The sequence below is a fragment of the Rhea americana genome, unplaced genomic scaffold, assembly GCF_003343005.1.
Source record: "Rhea americana isolate MKP2758 unplaced genomic scaffold, rheAme1 scaffold_46, whole genome shotgun sequence".
Taxonomy (NCBI): domain Eukaryota; kingdom Metazoa; phylum Chordata; class Aves; order Rheiformes; family Rheidae; genus Rhea; species Rhea americana.
In genome coordinates, this window is record NW_028186601.1 from 4,340,945 (window position 1) to 4,362,164 (window position 21,220).

General features: G+C 38.8%; 1 protein-coding gene across 1 annotated transcript; it reads right to left on the reverse strand.

The window, feature by feature from the left end:
- Window positions 1-845: 845 nt before the first annotated feature.
- On the reverse strand, window positions 846-21,186 carry LOC146589409 (regulating synaptic membrane exocytosis protein 4-like). The gene is made up of 6 exons (XM_085316310.1): window positions 21,057-21,186; window positions 6,263-6,404; window positions 4,689-4,801; window positions 3,587-3,688; window positions 2,477-2,616; window positions 846-2,042 (listed from the first exon to the last, which is right to left on the reverse strand). Exons 1-6 carry the CDS (start codon window positions 21,184-21,186, stop codon window positions 1,824-1,826), a joined length of 846 nt encoding a protein of 281 aa, XP_085172436.1. The 3' UTR covers window positions 846-1,823.
- Window positions 21,187-21,220: the final 34 nt, after the last annotated feature.

The following is a 21,220-nucleotide window of genomic DNA, read 5'->3' on the forward strand; positions in this document are numbered from 1 at the left end:
AACAGGTTTTGAAGCTCTGTTGCCTGCACTCTGGGTTCTAGTAATGGTGATAAGTAACTCTTAGAGAGGTACTGATAAACTTTCTTTAAGGCTATTTTATGAACCAAAGATTGACATTTTTCTGACTGATATTACCAAATTATATCTTTGCTAACACAAACGTAGTCCATGAAAATTGAACTGTACAGCAGAAGAACTGTAAGAATTAGTAACCTTTTGTTGTTTTTATAAACCCAAGAATGTAGCAATTTATTTGGTTTAGTGCAAATAAAATTGTTTAAATTTATTTCTTAAAAAATCAATCATTTACTTAATTTTTCTTCTTTCCCAAACCTTCAAGAAATGATAGTTCAACCCTTGAATGAATGATGCTGGTGCTGAAAACAAATTTATTGACGACATTTTACAATGGCCATATGATTCCAGTATTTTGCTGTAGAATTCAATTTGAAGGTGAGAAAAAATGAAAATAAGTTACCATGCACTGTACAATAAATTGCAAAAAGTTCAAATATCTTTTTTATCAAATACATGCTGAATTACATTGATGTACTCCCAAGCCATGTTGCAAAATCCTTTTCAACATGCTTGAAAAAAAAGAAAGTTCTTAAACAATATTTTTCTCAAATAATCCAGAAATGCAGAACAATCTGCAACCCTGAACCAAATATGGGGCATAAGAGAGTAATAAGTCAAAAGGTAGCCATTTTAGAATATGATGATCATCCTGGGAGGTAGGGGGGAAAAAGAGCAAAAGGAAGAAGGGAGATTGGAGAAGAGACAGAGAAAGAAGGAGGTAAAAGAAGTGTAAAATTTGCACATTATGTTGAACTTTACAAGGCTTGTACCTTTTACATTTAAATAAATTTAATATATTACACTTATTTCTTGTCACATAAACAGAATTTTAAATATTTGCTAGAAATTATTTTTAATATACGTCTGCAAAAATACAGACCATGACTGATTTAAAGAATGATAAACGTGGTGTGTCTTTGTATCACCCTGTTGCATTCTCTTCCCTTTAAAACCATGCACTAGTGAAATTTATTTTTAAAAATAATATAAATTGTTGAAAATGGCTGATTTATTCTTTTTTTTTTTGCAAGTTGCAGCCCCAAGAAAATAATTTAAGTGTTCAGCTAAATCTGTGTCCATGCAAAAAAGTTTCTTTAATTTCATACAGTACAGTATATCCACAGATTTTTATTTTTCAGAGAGTCCATCGCATCTGGGGTTTCACTGTAACTATAGCTGGAGCTATGAAGCCTGCCACTTTTAAGTCTTGAACCTTTCCAGTATGGAGAGTTTTCGGATCTCAGGTAACTGTTGCAAATGACAGCTGACTTTTCCAGCGTCCTTATATTCTTCCACTGCTCTGCCAATGTCCGCAAATCCACTGACTCGTGACATGGCTTCACGGGAGGGAAACTCCATTTCTGTGGCATAACCAAGCTTCAGGATGGGGGAGGGCAGACAAATAAAGAAACAGGAGCAACAAAATAGATATGCCATTGAAAAGGACTTTTGTTGCATGAAACAGATTGAATCTTTTAGTTTAGTCCATGGCTTCGGATTGGACCAAAACTCAGTGTCCCTGAACTCCAAACCGGGCAGTTCGCTACGGCGTCAGTCCTTCACCTGAGGGCCTTCCATAGGGCACAATGTGTGCAACTTCCTTGAGAACACAGGATCGCTTTGTAGCCCTAGAAACAGGCTCAGAAGACACAACATTAAGCATGCAGTGTTACCAGGGTTTGCGACCTGTAATTTTTTTGTTTTTTTTTGTAACGCTGGTTGCTATGACAACAGTTTCACAGCTGCTATGAGCGAGCATACGAAGGTCCCGTTGAACTTTCAAGAGATGATTGAGAGGCTCTTCTAGTGAGAGGAGCTAAAGTTGGGTCTACTAGGGAAGAAGGAGGGAAAAGTTTGAACCACCCAATCACCATGTTGGACAGGTCCAGTTCATCTAAAAGTATCTGTGCCACTCCCATAAAGGATTTGTGATCCATACGTCCATAGTCTCCCCAAACAATTATCTGTTAGCGAAGGAAACACAAGAAAACAGAAAAGTTTCAGGAAAAACTATGAAAGCTGAAATTCTTCAAAAGCCTCTACTTAGAGCAAGGAACGGAATATTTGATTGCTGACATAGTTTAACTCTGCGTATTTTACCATGATGCAGCTGCAGAAGCGACTTGGGCAGTAACTGAGTAACTATCCATACTAAAGAAAGCCAGGCAAGCTAAGGAGCCCACACATACAGTACAGAGTAAATAATCTGGAGCTAACTTTTGCTCAGCACTTAGTACTTGCTACTCATCAAGTGATGTTGCTGTATGACTTTTAAGTGCCCAACAAGTGTTTGAAACAGCAGTACTTGCCAAACAAAGCAGGGAAGTTTGAAGCTCATTCAGAGAGAACCGTACGGGTGGCATGTCTGCAGGTGCAGAAAAATACTGATGCAAATTACCTGTAAAACTTTTCCTTGGGGACTTTCTTCAAATGATAGAAGTTGCTGATAAAGCGGTTCCAGCGTTTTTCTTGCTACCTTTGTTTTCTTTTTGGCTATGCAGACTCCATTCTCTAATAGATACACCTTTACATACGGTGCTTAGAAGGAAAGAAAATAAAGGACAGTAAGTAAAGGATATGTACGACCAGATTTTTGCATAAAAGATGCAATGTTCTATCACCATATGCTAAAATCTGCCATTTAGCACTTATATGAACAAATCTTCACCAACAATATTAGCATTTATTAACATGCAAAGTGTCTATGCGTTTTATTTACTTTATCTCCTCGGTATAATTTCTATCTGTTTTTTTTTTTTATGTTATTCTTTTGCCATGAAATAACTCAGATTTTGACCTGGAAAAGTCTGATACTCCTATACATAGTATCCCTATACTGTTCGGTATGCAAAATACTARATGTTAAGTAAATGAATTACTCGCATTGACTTTGGTGAGATTTGGATCAAAGTTCCAAATTGTTAATAATTTAAAATAATCTACAAGGTGAAAATCAGTGGAGAAAAGACTGACACCATTTCTATTTTGGCAGAAGAGCTTGCTAAAAATATCATTATATTGTCCTTTTCATACAGTGCGATAGGACATCCAACTATAAAATAAGGAGTAAATATCAAGTACTGGTCTACTTTTCAGAGTAGGTTCCTATTCCACACATCTTGTTAATTCTCTCTTTTCCCCCTAAGACTCCTATATCACATTTTCAGCACACATCTTTCCTTCCGCCCCATAACCATTTGCTGTTACTAAAATAACTTCAGTGTCTTCTGGTGCAGAAGACAGAGTCTGACAATTTTTTTCTCCTGAAATTTAAAATGCTCCTGGAAAATATAAATGTTTAATATGATCTTTTGTATTTACTGCAAGCTTTTATACCACTTCAGTGTATTTTCACATTTCAACGTACTATATTATAATCTGTTATGTGTATTTGCTAAAAGAGTTCTGTTTACTTAAGTTGAACAGGAAAGCCTGAGAAGCTGGGGGAAGGGAGTTGTTGTTGTTGGGGTTTTTTGGTAGAATTTTATTCATGTTGCTTATTTCTTACCTGGCAGTGTCTTTGAACCTGGTTTTACAACAAGGCCACGAGCTCGGATTATTTCAACTTCCAGCTGTCCTTTCTTGTCCATCATTCCCACCTGGATATCTCCTAGAAAAGAAAAAGAAAACTTGGCATTGTAAATCAGAAATATTTAATCACACTAATAGGTATAGAAAGGTCGACAGTGAGTATGTGATGACTTTTCTCTTGCATTATACCAGCAAAGGTGATCAGGATTTTAACACTACTAGATAATTTAAGACTTAGCCTTTTCATTGCTATTTACATTAGTACACACTACAAAAAACAAAAACAACCCCGCAAACAACATTTTATCTTCCTTTCTCTCTGCCTCAATCACTTGAAATTGTATCTCTTTTTGTCTCAGGAATTCCAGAGAAATACAGGCAGCAAGGGAATTATTACAACATAATTCTGTAAAATTGTTTGAAATCTCTTTTCACCATGGTTCTAGTTCTAAAAAAAAGTACAAAAAATGATTCAGAGAAAAGGTTGGTCCCACTAGCCACATTTTAAAGATGAGAAAACTAAAGAAGAATAGATAAACAACTAATTTTTCAACGCATCTTTCTACTTCTGAGTGTCCTAATGAGAACCCATGATTATAATCAGTTACAGAATCACAGAATCACAGAATGGTTGAGGTTGGAAGGGACCTCTGGAGATCATCTAGTCCAACCCCCCTGCTCAACCAGGGTCACCTAGAGCAGGTTGGACAGGGTTGCATCCAGGCAGGTTTTGAGTATCTCCAGAGAAGGCGACTCCACAACCTTTCCAGGCAACCTGTTCCAGGGCTCTGACACTCTCACAGGGGAGAAATTCCCCCTCATGGTCAGGCGGAACTTCCTGTGGCTCAGTTTGTGTCGCTTCCTCTTGTCCTTTCACATGGGACAACTGAAAAKAGTTTAGCCCATCCCCTTGACACCCTCCCTTCGGTTTGGGTTGAACTTGATGTTATAGTTTTGGTTTTAACTGAATTGCCCAAAATCACATGACAGTATTTAAAGAATTAGAATCTAGCTCGTTTCTGCGTTCTAATTACCAGACTCAGTCAAAGATATTGCATCTGCAGGACATAAATGCTTACCCATGGATGGCGTGGCCAAAGTCTGTCGCCCTACAAGCTGGGCAGGACCAAGTCCATCCAGAAAATCACTGAAYTGGCTGTCTGCGGCCAACCTCACGCCAGGGAAAATCAAACTAAAAGATAATATTGCACAAAATCAACAAATAAACTGGAATTCATCCATTTTTTCTTTTCTTTTTTTTTTTTGCCTTTAGCATTTATACTTATTGGTACCAGTGCTTATAAGGAACTTATTTGCACTGACAAGATTGCAAGCCAATTACTGTAATTTTCAAAATCTCTTAGTGTTCAACAAGTAGCTATTTGGTCTTCAGCAATTTGGCCTCCAGCACATAACTGAACAGGTGAAGGAAGCACTAATCCTCACAGTTTTTAATTTCCACAGTAATATTTTTCCATCATCCTCCTTTTTCCCAATATATCAAGGACGAATGTTAATTACTGCAGTATTCACATGAGATCAGTTCAATAAGATACTAATACAGGCCCTTAGCAGTAATTTAGTTACACAAGAGTAAAATTTCTCAGGAAATGTTTCTCAGTCAATGTGAACTCAGTGGCTGAATGTCAAGAGTATTCAGTGAAACACTGAATATTATGTTAGACTGAATATTGATCACTGTTTATAAAAACAAATTTTAAGTGAACATTCATTATGAATATTTTTCTAAAAATGGTTTTAACAATGACACATATTCAATAATGGAATCGAAATTAATTGTGGCAAATAACCAAGTAACTTAAAATTCAGGTTCTGAAATCTTGCCATAAATTATCTGTGAAACATTTCAAGGCAACAATTAYTCACAGAAACTATCTGGTCAATAACTTCCTGTGAAAAATAGTAATTTTCTAGATGATCATTGAAAAGAGAAAGAGGCAAAACTAGTGTAATTTGTAATGACTGACCATAAATAAATGTCCATCTCAAGCACGTAAAACGCATCTGCTTTGACACCAGCACTGTAAGGTGTACTGTCCAGAGCAGATATGTTGTCCAAGGGCTCTGAATAYCACAAATAAATCTATTCACAGTAAGATTTTTGTTGGAAGCATCTTAAAGGTCTTCAACTYGGGCCTTTCAGAAAAGCATAATATGTGAAATTAAAATACACTGGAGTTTGGTATTTCTACTTAGATCACTTCTTCACCATTTTTGATAAACTGTTGAACCAAGCGAAGGTCATCTGGAAATGGAAGACATTTCAGCTCTCCGGAAATACACTAGGAGATGTACCTGAAGGTAGAGGTCTGCTGAACAGAAAGTGTCCTTTTATTGTGACTGACATATGCCACTATACCTGCCTCCACTCCCACCAAACTCCTGCTCCCATCTGACCTCCCAAGTGTCTTTAACGTGGTGCTGCAGGAATGATCGTTGTACTACCCATACAAAAAATGGGAAACTCTTTCAGATACAGGAGAAAGTTTAGACTTGGTCTGTATTCAAATGACATGAAGTCAGGAAGGGAATCCCGAGAGAACAGGAACTACAGCATTCACCTCACTCTTGTTCAGCAATCAGTTTTGCGGAGAAATGTCAGGTAAGAGTATCAGTAGTAACTTTTGCTTACTTTCCCTCAGAGCTGTAGCTGTTCATGCTCCCGTCTGTAGATTCCCGGCTGGCCTGACGTGTCATCCAGTTCCTCATCTCCACAGCCAGCCCTGTCTCAGTGCTCCTCTGGACAGTGCTCCGCAGCTTCTTGCCACCCGCTTCTGGAGAAACAGAACACAAGTCTTTGTGATAACATGCTACAATAACAGAGTGTTTCTGCAGAATCACAGACCAGCTGGGGTTGGACGGCACCTCTGGAGATCATCTGGTCCTACCCTGCTGCTCGAGCAAGGTCAGTTAAAGCAGGTTGCCCAAGACCACGTCCAGCCAGATTTTGAATATCTCCAAGCATAGAGACTCCACAACTTCTCTAGGCAACCTGCTACAGTGTTTGACCACCTTCCCAGTGAGAATGTTTTCTTAYGTTCAGACAGAACAGCACAACGCAKTAATATAGATAATAAACAATCACTCCACATTGCAGAAACAAGTCAAAGCAAGAAATTATTGATCTATACCAAATCTTGCGTTTTAAAATACAGAAATTTTAATAATAGGAAAGTAGAATAGCCATCGCTGATCCTTTAAATAACTTAGTTCTGCTTTTTAAGGGCAGATAGCATACACAAAACACAAATTCTTCAGTGTTCAGTCTGCTTGCAGAGGTAACTGGATTTACAGTAGCCATACTCTTGTGTATTTAAAATATATTTTCTCAGAATGAATACATCCCTCTTAGGAATTCAATGAAAATATTACCATTATGTCAAAACCTGTAGCGTTTGAGGAATGTTCTAATTCAGCTGAATTATTTGATTTAAAAACATCTGGTCATTATTTGCTAAATTAAGTTACAGACATCCATTAGTGAAGACAGCACACAACAAATTAAGAACTCTTGCCTATTCTTCTTTCTTCCTTCCCCCTCCTCCCATTACATTACCTGGTTTTATTTAATATCTAAAAATAAAATATGTGTTGAATTTTATGCACAATATGAAACTTTATGTCTACCTCCAAGATTAGCAATCATTGTATTGTGTCTGCTTACATATTTTAATTTTAGTTTTATAGACAGCAGAGTGACAGATAGGGTATCAGATAAGAGAAAAATACTCAAGAAGTAATGTAACAGCATTTTAGTGTAGGGATTTTGATCAAGACCTCAACTAGAACACATATTGAAAGACCCATCAAAAAAAAGCCAAGAACAAAATGGAATGAAGTCTCAATTTCTTTCTGCCATGAATAAGATGGTTATTCCATGTCATTTCTGGTTTAAAATTCTATTTATTTCCTGCGATGGTGCAGAGAATTCTGCATTCTAATTTCTTATACTGGCTTAGTGGATAAAAAATCCTAACCTCAGCACACAGATGTGTGATATACTGATGACACTATAAAAAAGTAGTAATTCTAAATGGACATGACACCAAATGATACTAGAATTCTTAAATATTGATACACTAAGAGTACAGCAATATCCAAGATCTTACAGATATCAAGGGACTAGCCCTCTTCTGCAGTCTATGTAGACTCTGCTACCCTTTCTCCTCCTCTGCCTCATCAACAGGAAACAGAAGAACTGCTGGGCATGTGGATTTTGGAATGAAAATGAGCAAGGGAGGAGGATATTGTCCTGTCTGATATCCCAAGGAGAATGAGTGAGCATCAGGGCTGAGTTAGAGTAAGAGGCACTGTACCCTCGGACAGGAACAGGAGGAGGGAACATGTTTCCATGTCCCCACTCAGGGTCACTCTGTCCTACAGGCTACAGCAAGGTTGAAGTCCTGCAGAAATAGATCTCAGTCCCTCCAGTTAAAGCAGATCAGATAAGGAACACAGGAATTTTAGCAAAGTGGGAAAGAGATACCCCAAACACCTTAAAAACCCACTAACCCCTTGTCAAAGAATGTTTAATARCACTGCAGTATTAGCAGTAACGAGACACTTTCATATCAGCATCATGAATGATTCAGATCACATCATTGCTCCTTACAAGTTTTCAATATATTCCTTAAGACCATAACTTTTAATCATTACAATGTATATAAGAAATAACAGAAGTAGTAAYTTTGTTCTGGAACTTCAGTTACCCACATGACTTTAGTACCCAACAGAGCAAAATCATTTTTTCACTGCATGAAAACTACTTATAGTATGCCCATCAATTTCTGGTACAATAAATACAAATAAAAAGGATACAARCCCAATATGACATCTGAAAAATGAAGGGCAGAAGTCAATAATTTCACTTCTGTTGGGTTGCAATGTTCCAAGTCTCTGCTGTTTTTATAATCTATATTAAAYTAATGAAAGATGGCAGCTGACTTCCAACACTGGTCCCAAGTTCATCTAAAATCCACTCAGATCACAGAAATATTCCCACAAATCTGCCTGGAAAAACTGTGCTATACTTAGGCAGAAAGAGCACACYGTGTTATGGTTTTGTATGAAAAGCGCACAGCTCCTGAGGCTCCATCCTCTTTTCATTAAGGTAYTGCTACAGGATATTTCTCCCTATTTTAAGTGCTTTTTTGATTAATTAGCATCCATTTTTGTTCAGTTCCACTGAATGCCATCATTTTCTGTTCATTATTGCAAACATGAATCCTCTCATAAAAACGTAACAGGACATCACCATCTTGCATGATTCCTCCAGTTTTCACATCCTTATGCCTTCACAAGATTTTGGGGTTTGAGACAAATTTGAATATGTGATATACAAAGGAGAATACAGTAATTTTTATTAATTAGTAAGGAAGATTTTTTTTTCTGTATACCTTGACTTTAACTAAATATTCATAAAAATCTACACATCTGTTGTATACCAATTTACTGAGAAATTATGGTAGAATTAGTGCAGCTGCCATTCAAGTCTTCACAGAGACAGATATTTCACTGGCTGTTGTTAGCAATCTTCTATCTCATACCTTTAAGCCATTCTACTTTCCCATATTAATTTGAACCGAAGTAAGTGCTCTGGTTCACATTAAAATAGGACAACAGTTAAAAACACACACTAAACCTAACTTTTGTATAAGCACGAATCCTAATCTCGCATTATTTTGATCCTTGCTGWAAGAACGGGTGCTGAAAGGCAGCTATGTAAATAACTATTTTCAAGTGTTCAAAAGAAATAGGCAGAGCTCTCTGATGGTCTCAAAAGAGAAAGATCTGACCTTTCAGCAATAAGGCTACTAATCATGATGTTGATGCTTCTTGAAACAAGAGCTGAAGATTTTAACAGCAAGAACAGTAATTTGGAATAGAGATATAGAAGAAGYCTCAGCTCACGGACATTCCTGAACTACCACTTTAGAGATGAGTAAGTATTCTTTCAGATTAAGCTTGGTTAAACTGATAAGAAATAATATGAATAAGAAATAACCACATTTTATTGTCCACAATACGAGCAATACTTTGGTCCCTAAGAAAATGTAATAAATCAATATTATCACAAAATGGTTGAGGTTGGAAGGGACCTCTGGAGATCATCTAGTCCAACCCCCCTGCTCAGCAGGGTCACCTACAGCATGGTAGACAGGGTTGCATCCAGGTGGGCCTTGAAGATCTCCAGAGAAGGAGACTCCACAACCTCTCGGGGCAACCTGGTCCAGCACTCCATCACTCTCGCAGTGAAGAAGTTCTTCCTCATGTTTCGGCAGAACTTCCTGTGGTTGTGCCTGTTGCATGGAACCACTGAAAATAGTTTGGTCCCATCCTCTGTACACTCTCCCTTAAGTTATTTGTAGACATTGTAAAGATCCCCCCTCAGTCTTCTCTTCTCCAGGCTGAAGAGGCCCAGCTCTCGCAGCCGTTCCTCATAGGGCAGATGCTCCAGCCCTCTGATCATCTTTGTAGCCCTATGCTGGACTCCATCCAGTAGCTCCATGTCTCTCTTGGACTGGGGAGCCCAGAACTGGACACTGTACTCCAGATAATCACACAATTCATCACACAATTTTTAAAAAGACAATATTTATATGAATCATAACTCATGTTTCATAAATTCAGGACTGAAATACTTAAAAGGCAATGAAAGGCAACTAGTGGCAATGAAAATGCAAGGCAGGTACACCGAGAAATAGCCTCCAGCRCCAGGCTTTCACGCTGCAGTTGGCGGAAGATCTGGCTGAAGGTCTTACCATTCCAAACCACGCTATTTTTTCCAACCCTTGCTAGAAATGTAATCTTCCTCCTCAGTTGTGTTGAATCAGCTAGCTGTATGGCTGCGCTCTGCACAGGATCCAGCCAAAAAGGAACAAATCAGTAATAATTTCAACGTTGTTCTTTTAAGACAGCTCATTTCACAAAATCAGTTTCAAAAGTAAACATAGAGCCAAATAAGTCCAACTGAGRTAATGTTAATTTCTAGATAGATAAATAACCTGGGGATGGATCTGGCACTAATACAGTAGTAAACACATATCTACAACCTAACTTGGTGTACCTGACATCACTGTAAAGGTGGCAGTTTGGATTTATAACCATAAAATATTTATACATACACATTCACTTCACTTACAGTTTTTTAATTCCTGAAATGAAAGGATGCAGAAATTAGAGAGCTCAGTTTTTTGCTAAGTATGCTGCTAACCTATACTGAAAATGATTTTTCGTACTATTTACCAAAAATCAAATGAAGAATAGATTTTCTCCAAATTAGTATCAATTAATTGCCCTAGAAATAAGAAATTTCTCTCAGGTCCTCTTCATAAAATATGGAATATATTATCTGAGAAAATGCTAGTTCAGATTCTTGTGGCCATATCACAAGGAATGGAACAAATTACAAGAAATAATTGCTTTGGCATTTATGAAAGCACATTCATTCTTGTAGTTAATCACACTGGTAATTTAACTAATATGGTTACTGCAAACAGACTCTACAGGCCATATTTTTTAAATTACATATGGAATTATTTATTCCCAAAACTTTGAGTCCAAATCACTTGCAATTTAGGAGTGCAAAACCACTGATGATACACTCTTAAAYATCAGATGAGCGTAAGTTGAAAACTGCAGTGAAGAGGAGAGATTACGTTCTGGGACCCGGGATGCCGCTGGGCGAGCAGGGCCTCAGCGGGGCCCAGCCAGGGCTCTCAGCAGGTGCTTGCCCCAGCTGCTCGCCATCCGGCACAGACCGCAGGAGAGGCACTGGGGCAGGCAGAGGCAAAGCGGTTATGCCAGTTYGCAGGCGGTACGCGTCCTCTTGCTTGGACCTGTCCTCAGTACAGAGCAACCAGGGCTTCAGAATTTAGGGGACACCTGCATGCGTGAGGTGCCAYTTCTTCTCTGTTCTCCCTGCCCCACCAAAAGGGCTGCGTGAAAATGAGCGCAGTATTTTCATCTGAACTCAGGAGTTAGAGCCACAAAGAGACCAAGCCATCTGTAAGTGACTATTTTGCAAGAGTGAAGCTCCTTAAGAATCCAGCGATCTGCTTCTGGGCACATTAAGAACRTGTTAAATAAAATCATTACGCAAAGTCTGAACATTTGATCTCACTTAAGCAAAGGGTGGCAGGTTAGGTCTCAAATTCCCTTGCAGACGTACAATTTGTTGTCCAGAAGAGCCCAAGTTCTGGCCATACCGAACCAGGCATTTAGCTCTTTTCTAAGTACTGCTGGAAGCTGCAGGTGAGTTGTTTCTTTCCTTGCATCACCCAGAGACCCCAATCAACAGACAGGATAGGATCTACTGATTTAAGCAGGACATGGGAAATGCAGATTCTACTGTCACCTCTGTTTGAGCCCATCTAATCCATTCACAAAAGACAGTGCTAGACCCCGGATTATACACTTTTCTGCTACAGTTTTTCTGAGGAAATTTTTTCACAATGCATGATATATTTATGAAGCCCAAAGAGCATCAGGAAGGCCTGGCAGTAATCATAACCAGTGGGAAAGGCATTGCAAGGAAGGAGGGACGACCTGGGTTCCAGTCCCTGCTGCATGAATATGTGAATATAAAACACCTAAAAATTCAGACTGGCATGGTAATGGCCTGCTCTGTTAGCCTAAAAGCAGTGCTGCTTTCAGTACGAAAGCACAGCAGTATGAAAGCCCTCAGGTTTGAAATGTCTGAAAGAGCTAAGACAAGCTTAAGACAGCCTGCATCGGCACTATGCCAGGGCTTCCCAAATCCTCCAGGAAGTCCTGTCTTACAGGAAGGAAGGGAATAGCTGCCCAAAAGACATGTGCCTTTCCCTGCACATAATATACACTAAGCTTGAGAATGAAAAGATGTTGGGAGGAGAGGCCACGTCCCCTGGCCATGCTACAGGAGGTGAATTTTCCCTCAATTTATTGTGTTTGCTACTCTGCATTTTCAGGTAACCAAGCATTTTCCTGTATACCCTGCCTTGCAGGTTCTTGTCAGAAAAGATTTTTAAATTTCTTGGGAGGCATCACTATTTCTTTCCTTTCAGTCAAGAAATACTTTTCCACTCTTGCCCCGGACCCTCTTGTTTCCTGCCCTCTCTTCCCTCTGACCATACTGGAAGCTTGGTTAATTAAGGTAACACACATCTGAATGAAACGATCAGCAGCAACACTGTGGCTCCAACTTTAGGCTAAAAGCTGATGTAGTAGCTCTCAGGTCTCATATCTGATGAATTCCCCTATATGGGACCCAAAAGGCAGACATCGTGAATCTCTGCTGCCCAGGGGACAGAAAGAGGTCATAAGCTCTGAGCAGACCACAGCATCTTTTCTCCTTGCTTTATTCCCCTTTCATGGCAGAGCTAGTCACATTTTCAATCCAGAGACGATCTCCCCGGCTTGTTGTGGCTGCATGATATAAAGTCAGTTTATTATGCTCCCACATAACGCTGTGGTTGAAGGCAGACACCTGCTCCCAGTTCTCTTCCACCTTTTATTGCATTTAAAGTTGTTTTCTGCCACTTAAATTTCACGGCTGTGCTGCTGCCCATTCTTCTGCCAGTCCTAATTGATCCTCCAGCAATTTCTTAAGAGTACCAAACAGCTGAAGCTGCTTTTGTCTCAATGGGGCATCAGTGTAAGCTCTTCAACACTGGATCCCAGAAGTTTTTGACATATTTTTCCAAGACTGTGGCATTAACAATAGTTGCTTCTACGTTCCTAAAAATCCCTGTACCACCTGTATTATTATTCAGACAGAATCACCTAGTGAACATGCTGCTTTACACAGATAGWTATGGAAAAATGGCAAGCAGTTGTCTGTGACAGCTTACAACTGGATTTCAAAACCCGTACTATGTAGCTCTCCCTGGAAACCTCAACTGGATTTATCGGGAACCACAGCCAGGAAGTTTGCTGCCCAGTCAGTCTCCTGACCAAGGACCTTCCCTGACAGTAGATATGGATGCTCCAGGAGCAATCCCAGGGAAGCAAAACTAAATGAGCTCCCCTGCCTGGGTGTGTGGTGTTACTGTCTAGGTTACAACCACCCATTGGGATTTCTGCTTCTCTTCTGATTGCTTGCTCTGACTCTTTAATAACAAACTGGCTTCTGGGCAGATAATTTTATAGAAGTTGATGATAGATTTTGATCACAGCTTTAATATAGTGGGTGACATTTGTAAATACATGATGGAACTGCATACTTCTCAGTACAACTTGAAACAGAGAAGGCTCCTGTTGCCATACATAAAACCCAAGTTTTCTTCTTGATATTTCAGAATAGATCATTTTTCYTTCTTTTTTGCAACTGCATACTGCTTGCGCTGGTAGTGACAACTGTACTTGTATCTCTATTTATTATATAAAACCCTTAAATTTTGCCTYTTTACTTTCAAACTCAATCCTTATAACTGTCCAGTTAAACTAATGATGCATTAATGCATCTCATTAAAAGAGAGAACAAATATAAAGCTCATGTGAGATATAAAACTCACTCACCTAAAAACATTTAAGTAGAAAAATCAAAACATCAAGCATGCACTTTAAAAATGATAAATTTTAATTTATAAACAAAGAAAATAAARTATTTTTTATGATTTTTCACAATCTATTTGGCCCAAGAAAGATCAGGACATCCTTATTATGTTTACATTATTTTTTTCAAATGAATACTCGCAGAGTCCAAAARGTATATTGTTTTCAAAATTATGTAAGATGTATTTCCAAGACAGCAGCTATACTGAAATTTACTGAGTGAGCAAATTACCTCTTGATTAATCGTTCCAACCTGAGATCCACAAAAGTTTGAATCTAGCCTGGAAAAATACTGTTGCTCATAAAGTGGCTCAAATGCTAGATTAAAAAAAAAAAAAAAAAAACTTCTGATGGGACATGAAAGACGTAGACAGTAAATGCAGAATTATTACATTACCCTAATTGCTGTACTTAGAAATGTACAGTTCCTGACAGTGAGATTTGAACCAGGGACACACTGTGCGCAGCCACTCAGCTGCTTGCAGCCATGTACTAGACATCCCTGTTCCTATTACTGATAAAACCGCAAGTTTCCTAAGTGTAGTCTGAGGACCTGCCTGCCCAAGGCCTCTTACTCTTGCTATCAAATAACACAAAGATGAGGCGCTGAAGAAGAATTTCACCTTGCAGTCCACAGCTGTATGTCCCATGCGATAAATTACCYGAAGAACAGTATTTCGGAAACTCTYATTTGGACTAGTTACGATCTCCAYACAGATAGCTACTCTTCTAATTCAAATATAATATGTCTGACTTTTTGCATTTTTTGTGCAAGTGTCAGAACGGTAGCATTTTATTTTCACTTTGTACATCCTGTACAGACATCTAAATGACTACAAAAAGTGCAAAGCAATGGGAAATTAGGCTCATCCTCAAGCTGGAAAAAAATAGAGCAAGCAATTTGGTGGAATTACGTTCTAATTTTATACCACTTACATAAGGAATAACTAAATAGGTGTGTTATCTWTACCACAAGAAATCTTTAAAACCGTAGTATTTGATTTTGCCAATGACAAAGAATGACCATCTTAAGTTAAAAAACCCATCATTKCAATTTTGAGTTATAATGTTTGTACGTACATGCAGCTTTTTGGATGTGTAGCAATTTCAGGTGCTCATTCATAACAATTATTCTATGCAGTGCCAAGAGCAGAATACCAATTCTTAAGCAGTGAAGAATGTATATATATATATATATTTTTTTTTTTTGAGGGTTTTAAAATTGCTTTTTTGATTTCCATATTACATGAATTGAGAGACGTATTCTAAATATTTAACAATGACAGTAACATCATTCTTTAGCCAAGTCTTGTTTATTTTTAGCCTAGCTAGGGTCATTACATACCTTATCAGAAGAATCTGTGCAGTATTTTTTAATGATGTAGCAAGCGTGTTGAAACAATTCAGCACCCTCTATTAGGTCTTAATGAGATAGATTGTGCCAAGCAGTTGGATGGCTAYTGAGATTACACAAATTAGAAACACTTCCTCCTCCTAGCTTTGTCTAAGAAGAGTAATGATACTATGCAAATACAATTACTTAAATAACCACAGTTCCCAAAACTCTGAGCAAATTTCATGCTGTAATGACCCATTTTCAAACTACTGCTGTTAAAACATTTACCTCTCCGTTTGGAGCAATGGCAGCGCAGCATTCCAGTGCTCTGACTGCACCACCGTCGACCTTGCAATTGGAAAATTACAACTCCAGCATGTAGATTTTTTCTACGTGACAGTTTTTTTCAGGTGTGTGTGGGCACCACAAGGGATGAAGCCTGTCGTACACGGCAGCTTCACTGCTGCTGATATGGCCACACCTGAGCTATTTGTTAGTTATTCGGATATATGCTTCAGTGCAGTTAAAGCTTAAAAGAACAACATATAATAAATGCAAGAGACATACAGCTTTAAATCTCTGTTGGCCATTTCAGTCATCCAGGTTGTACTGAATATTAATTCAATCAAATTGACATTCAAATTCAACTGAATTCAGTTTCACTGAATGTCAGTCCTTCCTTCAGTAATCTTCTCTACTTTTCTCTGTTGGCTTTCCAGCTACTCCCAAAGTACATATTTTAAGTTACAGTCCTAACTTGGCTGTATTTTTTTWAAAAAAGGTGCAATCTAGTTTAGCATTTATACTGCATTTATAAGTACAGTATCTGAGTGTAATTGGTAAAAACATCTGAGGCTGCAAAGGCAGATGCAACTACTTGGAGTAACTTCTGCACCACCCCCACTCCGGGACCAGCCAGGAGGGCAGTAGAAGTGGGAGAGACTAAGCCCCACAGCACAGATGGAAAGGCAGATTCAATTCAGCCCCGGGGTAGTGCTCCARTAGCAAACTTTAAAAAAAATATATTGACCATAAACTTAAAGGTCATCTAGATCCTGTCTTCAGAGTGCTTTTTACCCTCCAGATGAGCCATCCCACTGCTGCAGAAGATACAGAGTAGACCACATCTGGCCTGTAAGCATCAATTGACCCCAAGGTCCTTAAAGCTTTATCTTTTTTCTCTGATATCCTTTCCACAAGGCAATATATCCTTAYTTCATATTCCACTTTGGTTTGGCCTATGAATACTCCATGTAAACAAGGTCGTCTTTACCACCAAGGCCAAAAAGTAGGCCAATTCCCCCAAGAAGATGTAGTTAATTCTCATTTTCTTCACTGCCTGATACTCCTACTATCCCTTTATTCTTCTTAAGAGGATAATTTTAAAGCATAACTACTTCATGTGCAGGATTCTGTTCCCTGTAATAATTACTGTGTTAATGAATTTATTGTTACTACTTCCCCCATTTTCTATTTCTGGTTAAATTATTGTCTGCTTGTTATTGTCTACTGGGACCTCCATAGGGACAGTGTGATCTGGTGGCCTAACCACAGGAACAGAACCGAGGAACTGCAGGGCTTTATTCCAGCTCTGCCAGGGAGCAATGATTAATGTGTGAGCAATGCCACTGAAACCAACCACACTGTTCAAGGGAGCAACGGAGCAGTTAAATATACATTTAACTGTGGCCTGATCCTTCACTCACTAACGTCAGTGGCAACATTCCTGCTGATATCTATGTGGGATCAAACAACTTTTCAAGTAAGTTTTATAGATAGATAGTTGCCAGCTGGGTAATAGCAGCATGTAATGTGTTTCTATTCTTACTTAACTCCTGTAGCAACACTCAGATACTTCCACTGGTAGGCATCAGTATGCAAAATTGTGATGTATCTTCTCCTCAGCTAACATAGCTAATTCATGCTATTTTTGGCATGATTGTCTTGGGCTGAAGAAAATTCTATGGCTTCTTTTTCAATTGCCTTTTGTTTTTCCTGCATACTGGGAGACCAAGATGCTTTCCTATTCTTTCTGAATTAATTTAAATATTAATTTATCATAAAATATCTCTTGAATTGTCTTCAGCACCTGCAAAGCATTTGACTTGCCCCTTTAATTTCATAGTATCCTTCATTACCACCCAATAAACCAGTACTTCAGCAACCGAAGACATGAAATTGAACCATACTTCCTTTTGGAGTGCACCTTTCTGTACACAGATCTTGACAGAAGTAGCAATTCAATAGCCACATTCCTTACAACCTCCTATTTAACAGCATATATCAACACCTCAGTGTAAATGCAAATCAGAAGTGGCTGTAAAAGACCACAATGTAATGCAAATGTATTATAGCAAACTATATAAGACAGTGTAATTTGAGGATGCAGTGAGTTAACAGCCCTGCTTATAAAAAAGGACATAGGCTTTCTAGTGACCACACACTACCCAAATCTTTGTCCCATTTCTCAATGTATCAACGTATGTTAGATAATTGTAATTCTTCTCCAGTAATATTGTTGAACTTGAGAGCAAGCATTCACTTGCTCTATCACATCCTCCTGTTGCCCATGACAGTTTAGTAAACTCAAATCCACTGTTTTTTWATATTTTATGTGCTGGAGAATTTTGCACTATAGCTATGCAGATATCTAACATGTCACAGTACGAATTTATTTAAGTGCTAATTCTCTGGTCCTTTGAATTTGATGATGAAGTTTCCATTCGTTTCAACAGAGTCAGGATATTAGGCAAACCATGAGGCTTGGGATGCTTCGAGAGCAACTGTATTTCAGATAGGTACTGATTTGACGTCCACACCTCACACCTCTCTTCAGCTCTAAGTGTAATTTAAATCTGTTCCACTTCCTGATGCCAGTTCACACTTAGGATGGAGGCCAGACCCTTTACCATCAATAAACAAAATACACAAAAGAAATTCTTTGATAACACTGGGTATGCGATGAGATACGTATTTTGCTCTGCTCTGGGACCACATGCAGCATTAGCTCCCTAGGCCTACCACTGAATCAGAAAACTGCAGTCTGTCCACCACYCCTCTTCCTAAGTATGTTACAGCCTGGATATCAGGGACTAATTGTCTCCACCTTTAATCAACTGACATTTAAATTTATGGCATCATTCATGGCATTCAAAAAAGGCATCTAAAATCATTCCTATTAATATATTCTATTGAGTTACTCTTCAATTACTTCTAAACTTGACATTCTCACTCACATCCTTTCATATCCAAAGATATACCTAAGGGTCAGTGTATTCATGTCAGTAGTCAAAGACCAAAAGTTTTCACGGGAGTATCATAAATGAATGTCCCAACAAATCAGGTTTTCTATTTTTATTAAAAACATGATTTAGTAGGAAATGTAAAATCACCTCTGTACCAGGGCATCTTTTTTAACCTATCTGTCATACACAGAAATAATTACAATTGTAATCTCAAGGCTGGATAGCTTATGAAGTAGGCTTAACATCTATCTTTTTCAGATAAAACATTAATTTTTCAGATTAAACTCTAAAAAGAGCATTAAGTCCGTAAGCAATGGAGTGCATGGACCACATCCATTCAAGCACATTGGCAGTACACACACATAATTACATAAAAGCAATTAGAAGATTATAAATTCCAATTTGCATGCAGAGGTGACTTGCAACCAAACAACTGGACTGCATTTTTGTCTTTATAATCTCCATGAAAACACTCGGGAATAGAGTTTCGCCACAATGCCTGTCACTCTCCCAGTAACCTGGTATGTTRGAAATCTCAGTTGCACAACTAGAAACTCAGCTGGACAAAATCTATACAGCACTTCTATCTCTACTTTTTCATTTGAATTGCACATTTTCAGGTGTGGCCTACATGTAAATACTATCAGAAATCACAAATCCATGAAACAAGTAAAAATACATATTCTTTTACATTTCAGTTGAAATAATTTGCCAGCACAAACTAAACAAAGTATTATAATTCAATTAACCTTAAATTAGCAGATTATCCTCTATTGATTTCCATATATTTTAGATTTCTTTAAACCAGTGAATGCTTTTAAACATACACATTATCTCAGCTCAGAAATAAGTTAGGTTTTTCCTAGAGAAATAAAGAAAACAGACCAGAACATTGTACAGGATTTCACACAAGATGGATACAATTACTATAACTAATATTCCGGACTAAAAAGACAACTAGTTCTGGACAGAAAAATAATCTTTAAAGGGAATCTAAGCACATTTAGTATAATTCAAGATCTATTCAGTGCTTTAAAAACACTTGTTTTCAGCAACGGAGTTTATTAGCATATCAAAAGATTAAACAAGATGCCCTCTAAAGCCTGCCCTGCAGACTACTGGCAATATTTCATAGTTCACTTCCCTGTCCAAGGCAAGGAAGAGACGAGAGTACTGAAGGACAGCACGCTGTGCCCCAGGGAGGAGCTCCCTGATTCGGGGGAAGCGGCAGGCTGGACGGCCCCGGAACGGAGCTCAAGGGACGTGCCCGGGACCACATCCAGGCTTCTCCTCAGAAAGGACAGAAAGAGGAAGCAGAACGATGGGGAAGAAACTTAAGGGATTGTTGCACCTCCAAGTATAAATAAGATACATGAAGGCTGAGGACAAACAGCTGCCTCTGAACTTCCAGCCTGAGATGGGGAGGGCGATCAGCGCAGATGCAGATGTTCTCAACACAGATTATGATCTGCACGCACACGTAGCTGTGTGCACACACATTTTGGTTTACTCACGTTGTACAGACAGAGGTATCTCGATACTGCTAAGATCTACCAAAGGTGAAATATGCTCAATTAATAAAAAATCTTAAATTATTTCTGATGAATGCCAGAAAGACTATACACTTATTCTATATGTAAGCACATTTAAACACAACAAATTATATTCCTTATAAAAACAATATTTTTAAAACCAGCTCATGAAGAAACAGTTCTGCCTGAGGTCGGATTTGGTGCTAGGCTTAAGCATATGTACACATACTTCACATGCGTTCTTAATAGTAACTGGAACATCTTGTTTTTCAGGTTGTCCAAATGTTACTTTCATTACTGTTACTTTTTTTAAAAAAATCTATTTTTGCCACTGTAATCTAGAAAATAAACGGTCTTTCTTTTCTTTGTTAAGTTCTGGTCCTGCAACAAATACACGGAAATTGTGCAATAGCTTTACCAGTTGGACTAGCTTTTACGAGCGGAGATGAACTGTGCTAGAACTACAATGCGCAGCGCTAACCACAGCTGTCTACCTACACCGAGGTTCCTCAGGAAAAGGTAAACGGGGTCAGGRCTTTTACCTGTTCAAATCTGCTTTTCTTTATAATTTATGTCATAATAAAGCATAATTCTGAAGAAGCCCAAGCACTGGCAGGAAGCAGCCGGCGCGCAGACCCCCTCCCTCATTTTTTCTCCTGAACTAAAGCTTAGCCGGTAACTTTATTTCGGRGGTAGCGCTTACGCTGAACATCCGAGAAGGCTCCCGCAGCTCACCCGGGTTCCCGACCCAGCCAGCGGCCGCGCCGCGCCGCGCCTCACCTCCGTCCTCCTCCTCCAGGGAGTTCATGCAGGGGAAGTAGACGGCGAGCGCCTCGAAGGAGGCCGAGAGGCTGCTGCGGCTCTGCGAGCGCTGCATGCTGCGCCCGCCGCCCGCCGTCTGCCTGCCCATCTTGGCCGAGCGGCACCCGCCCTTGGCGCGGTAC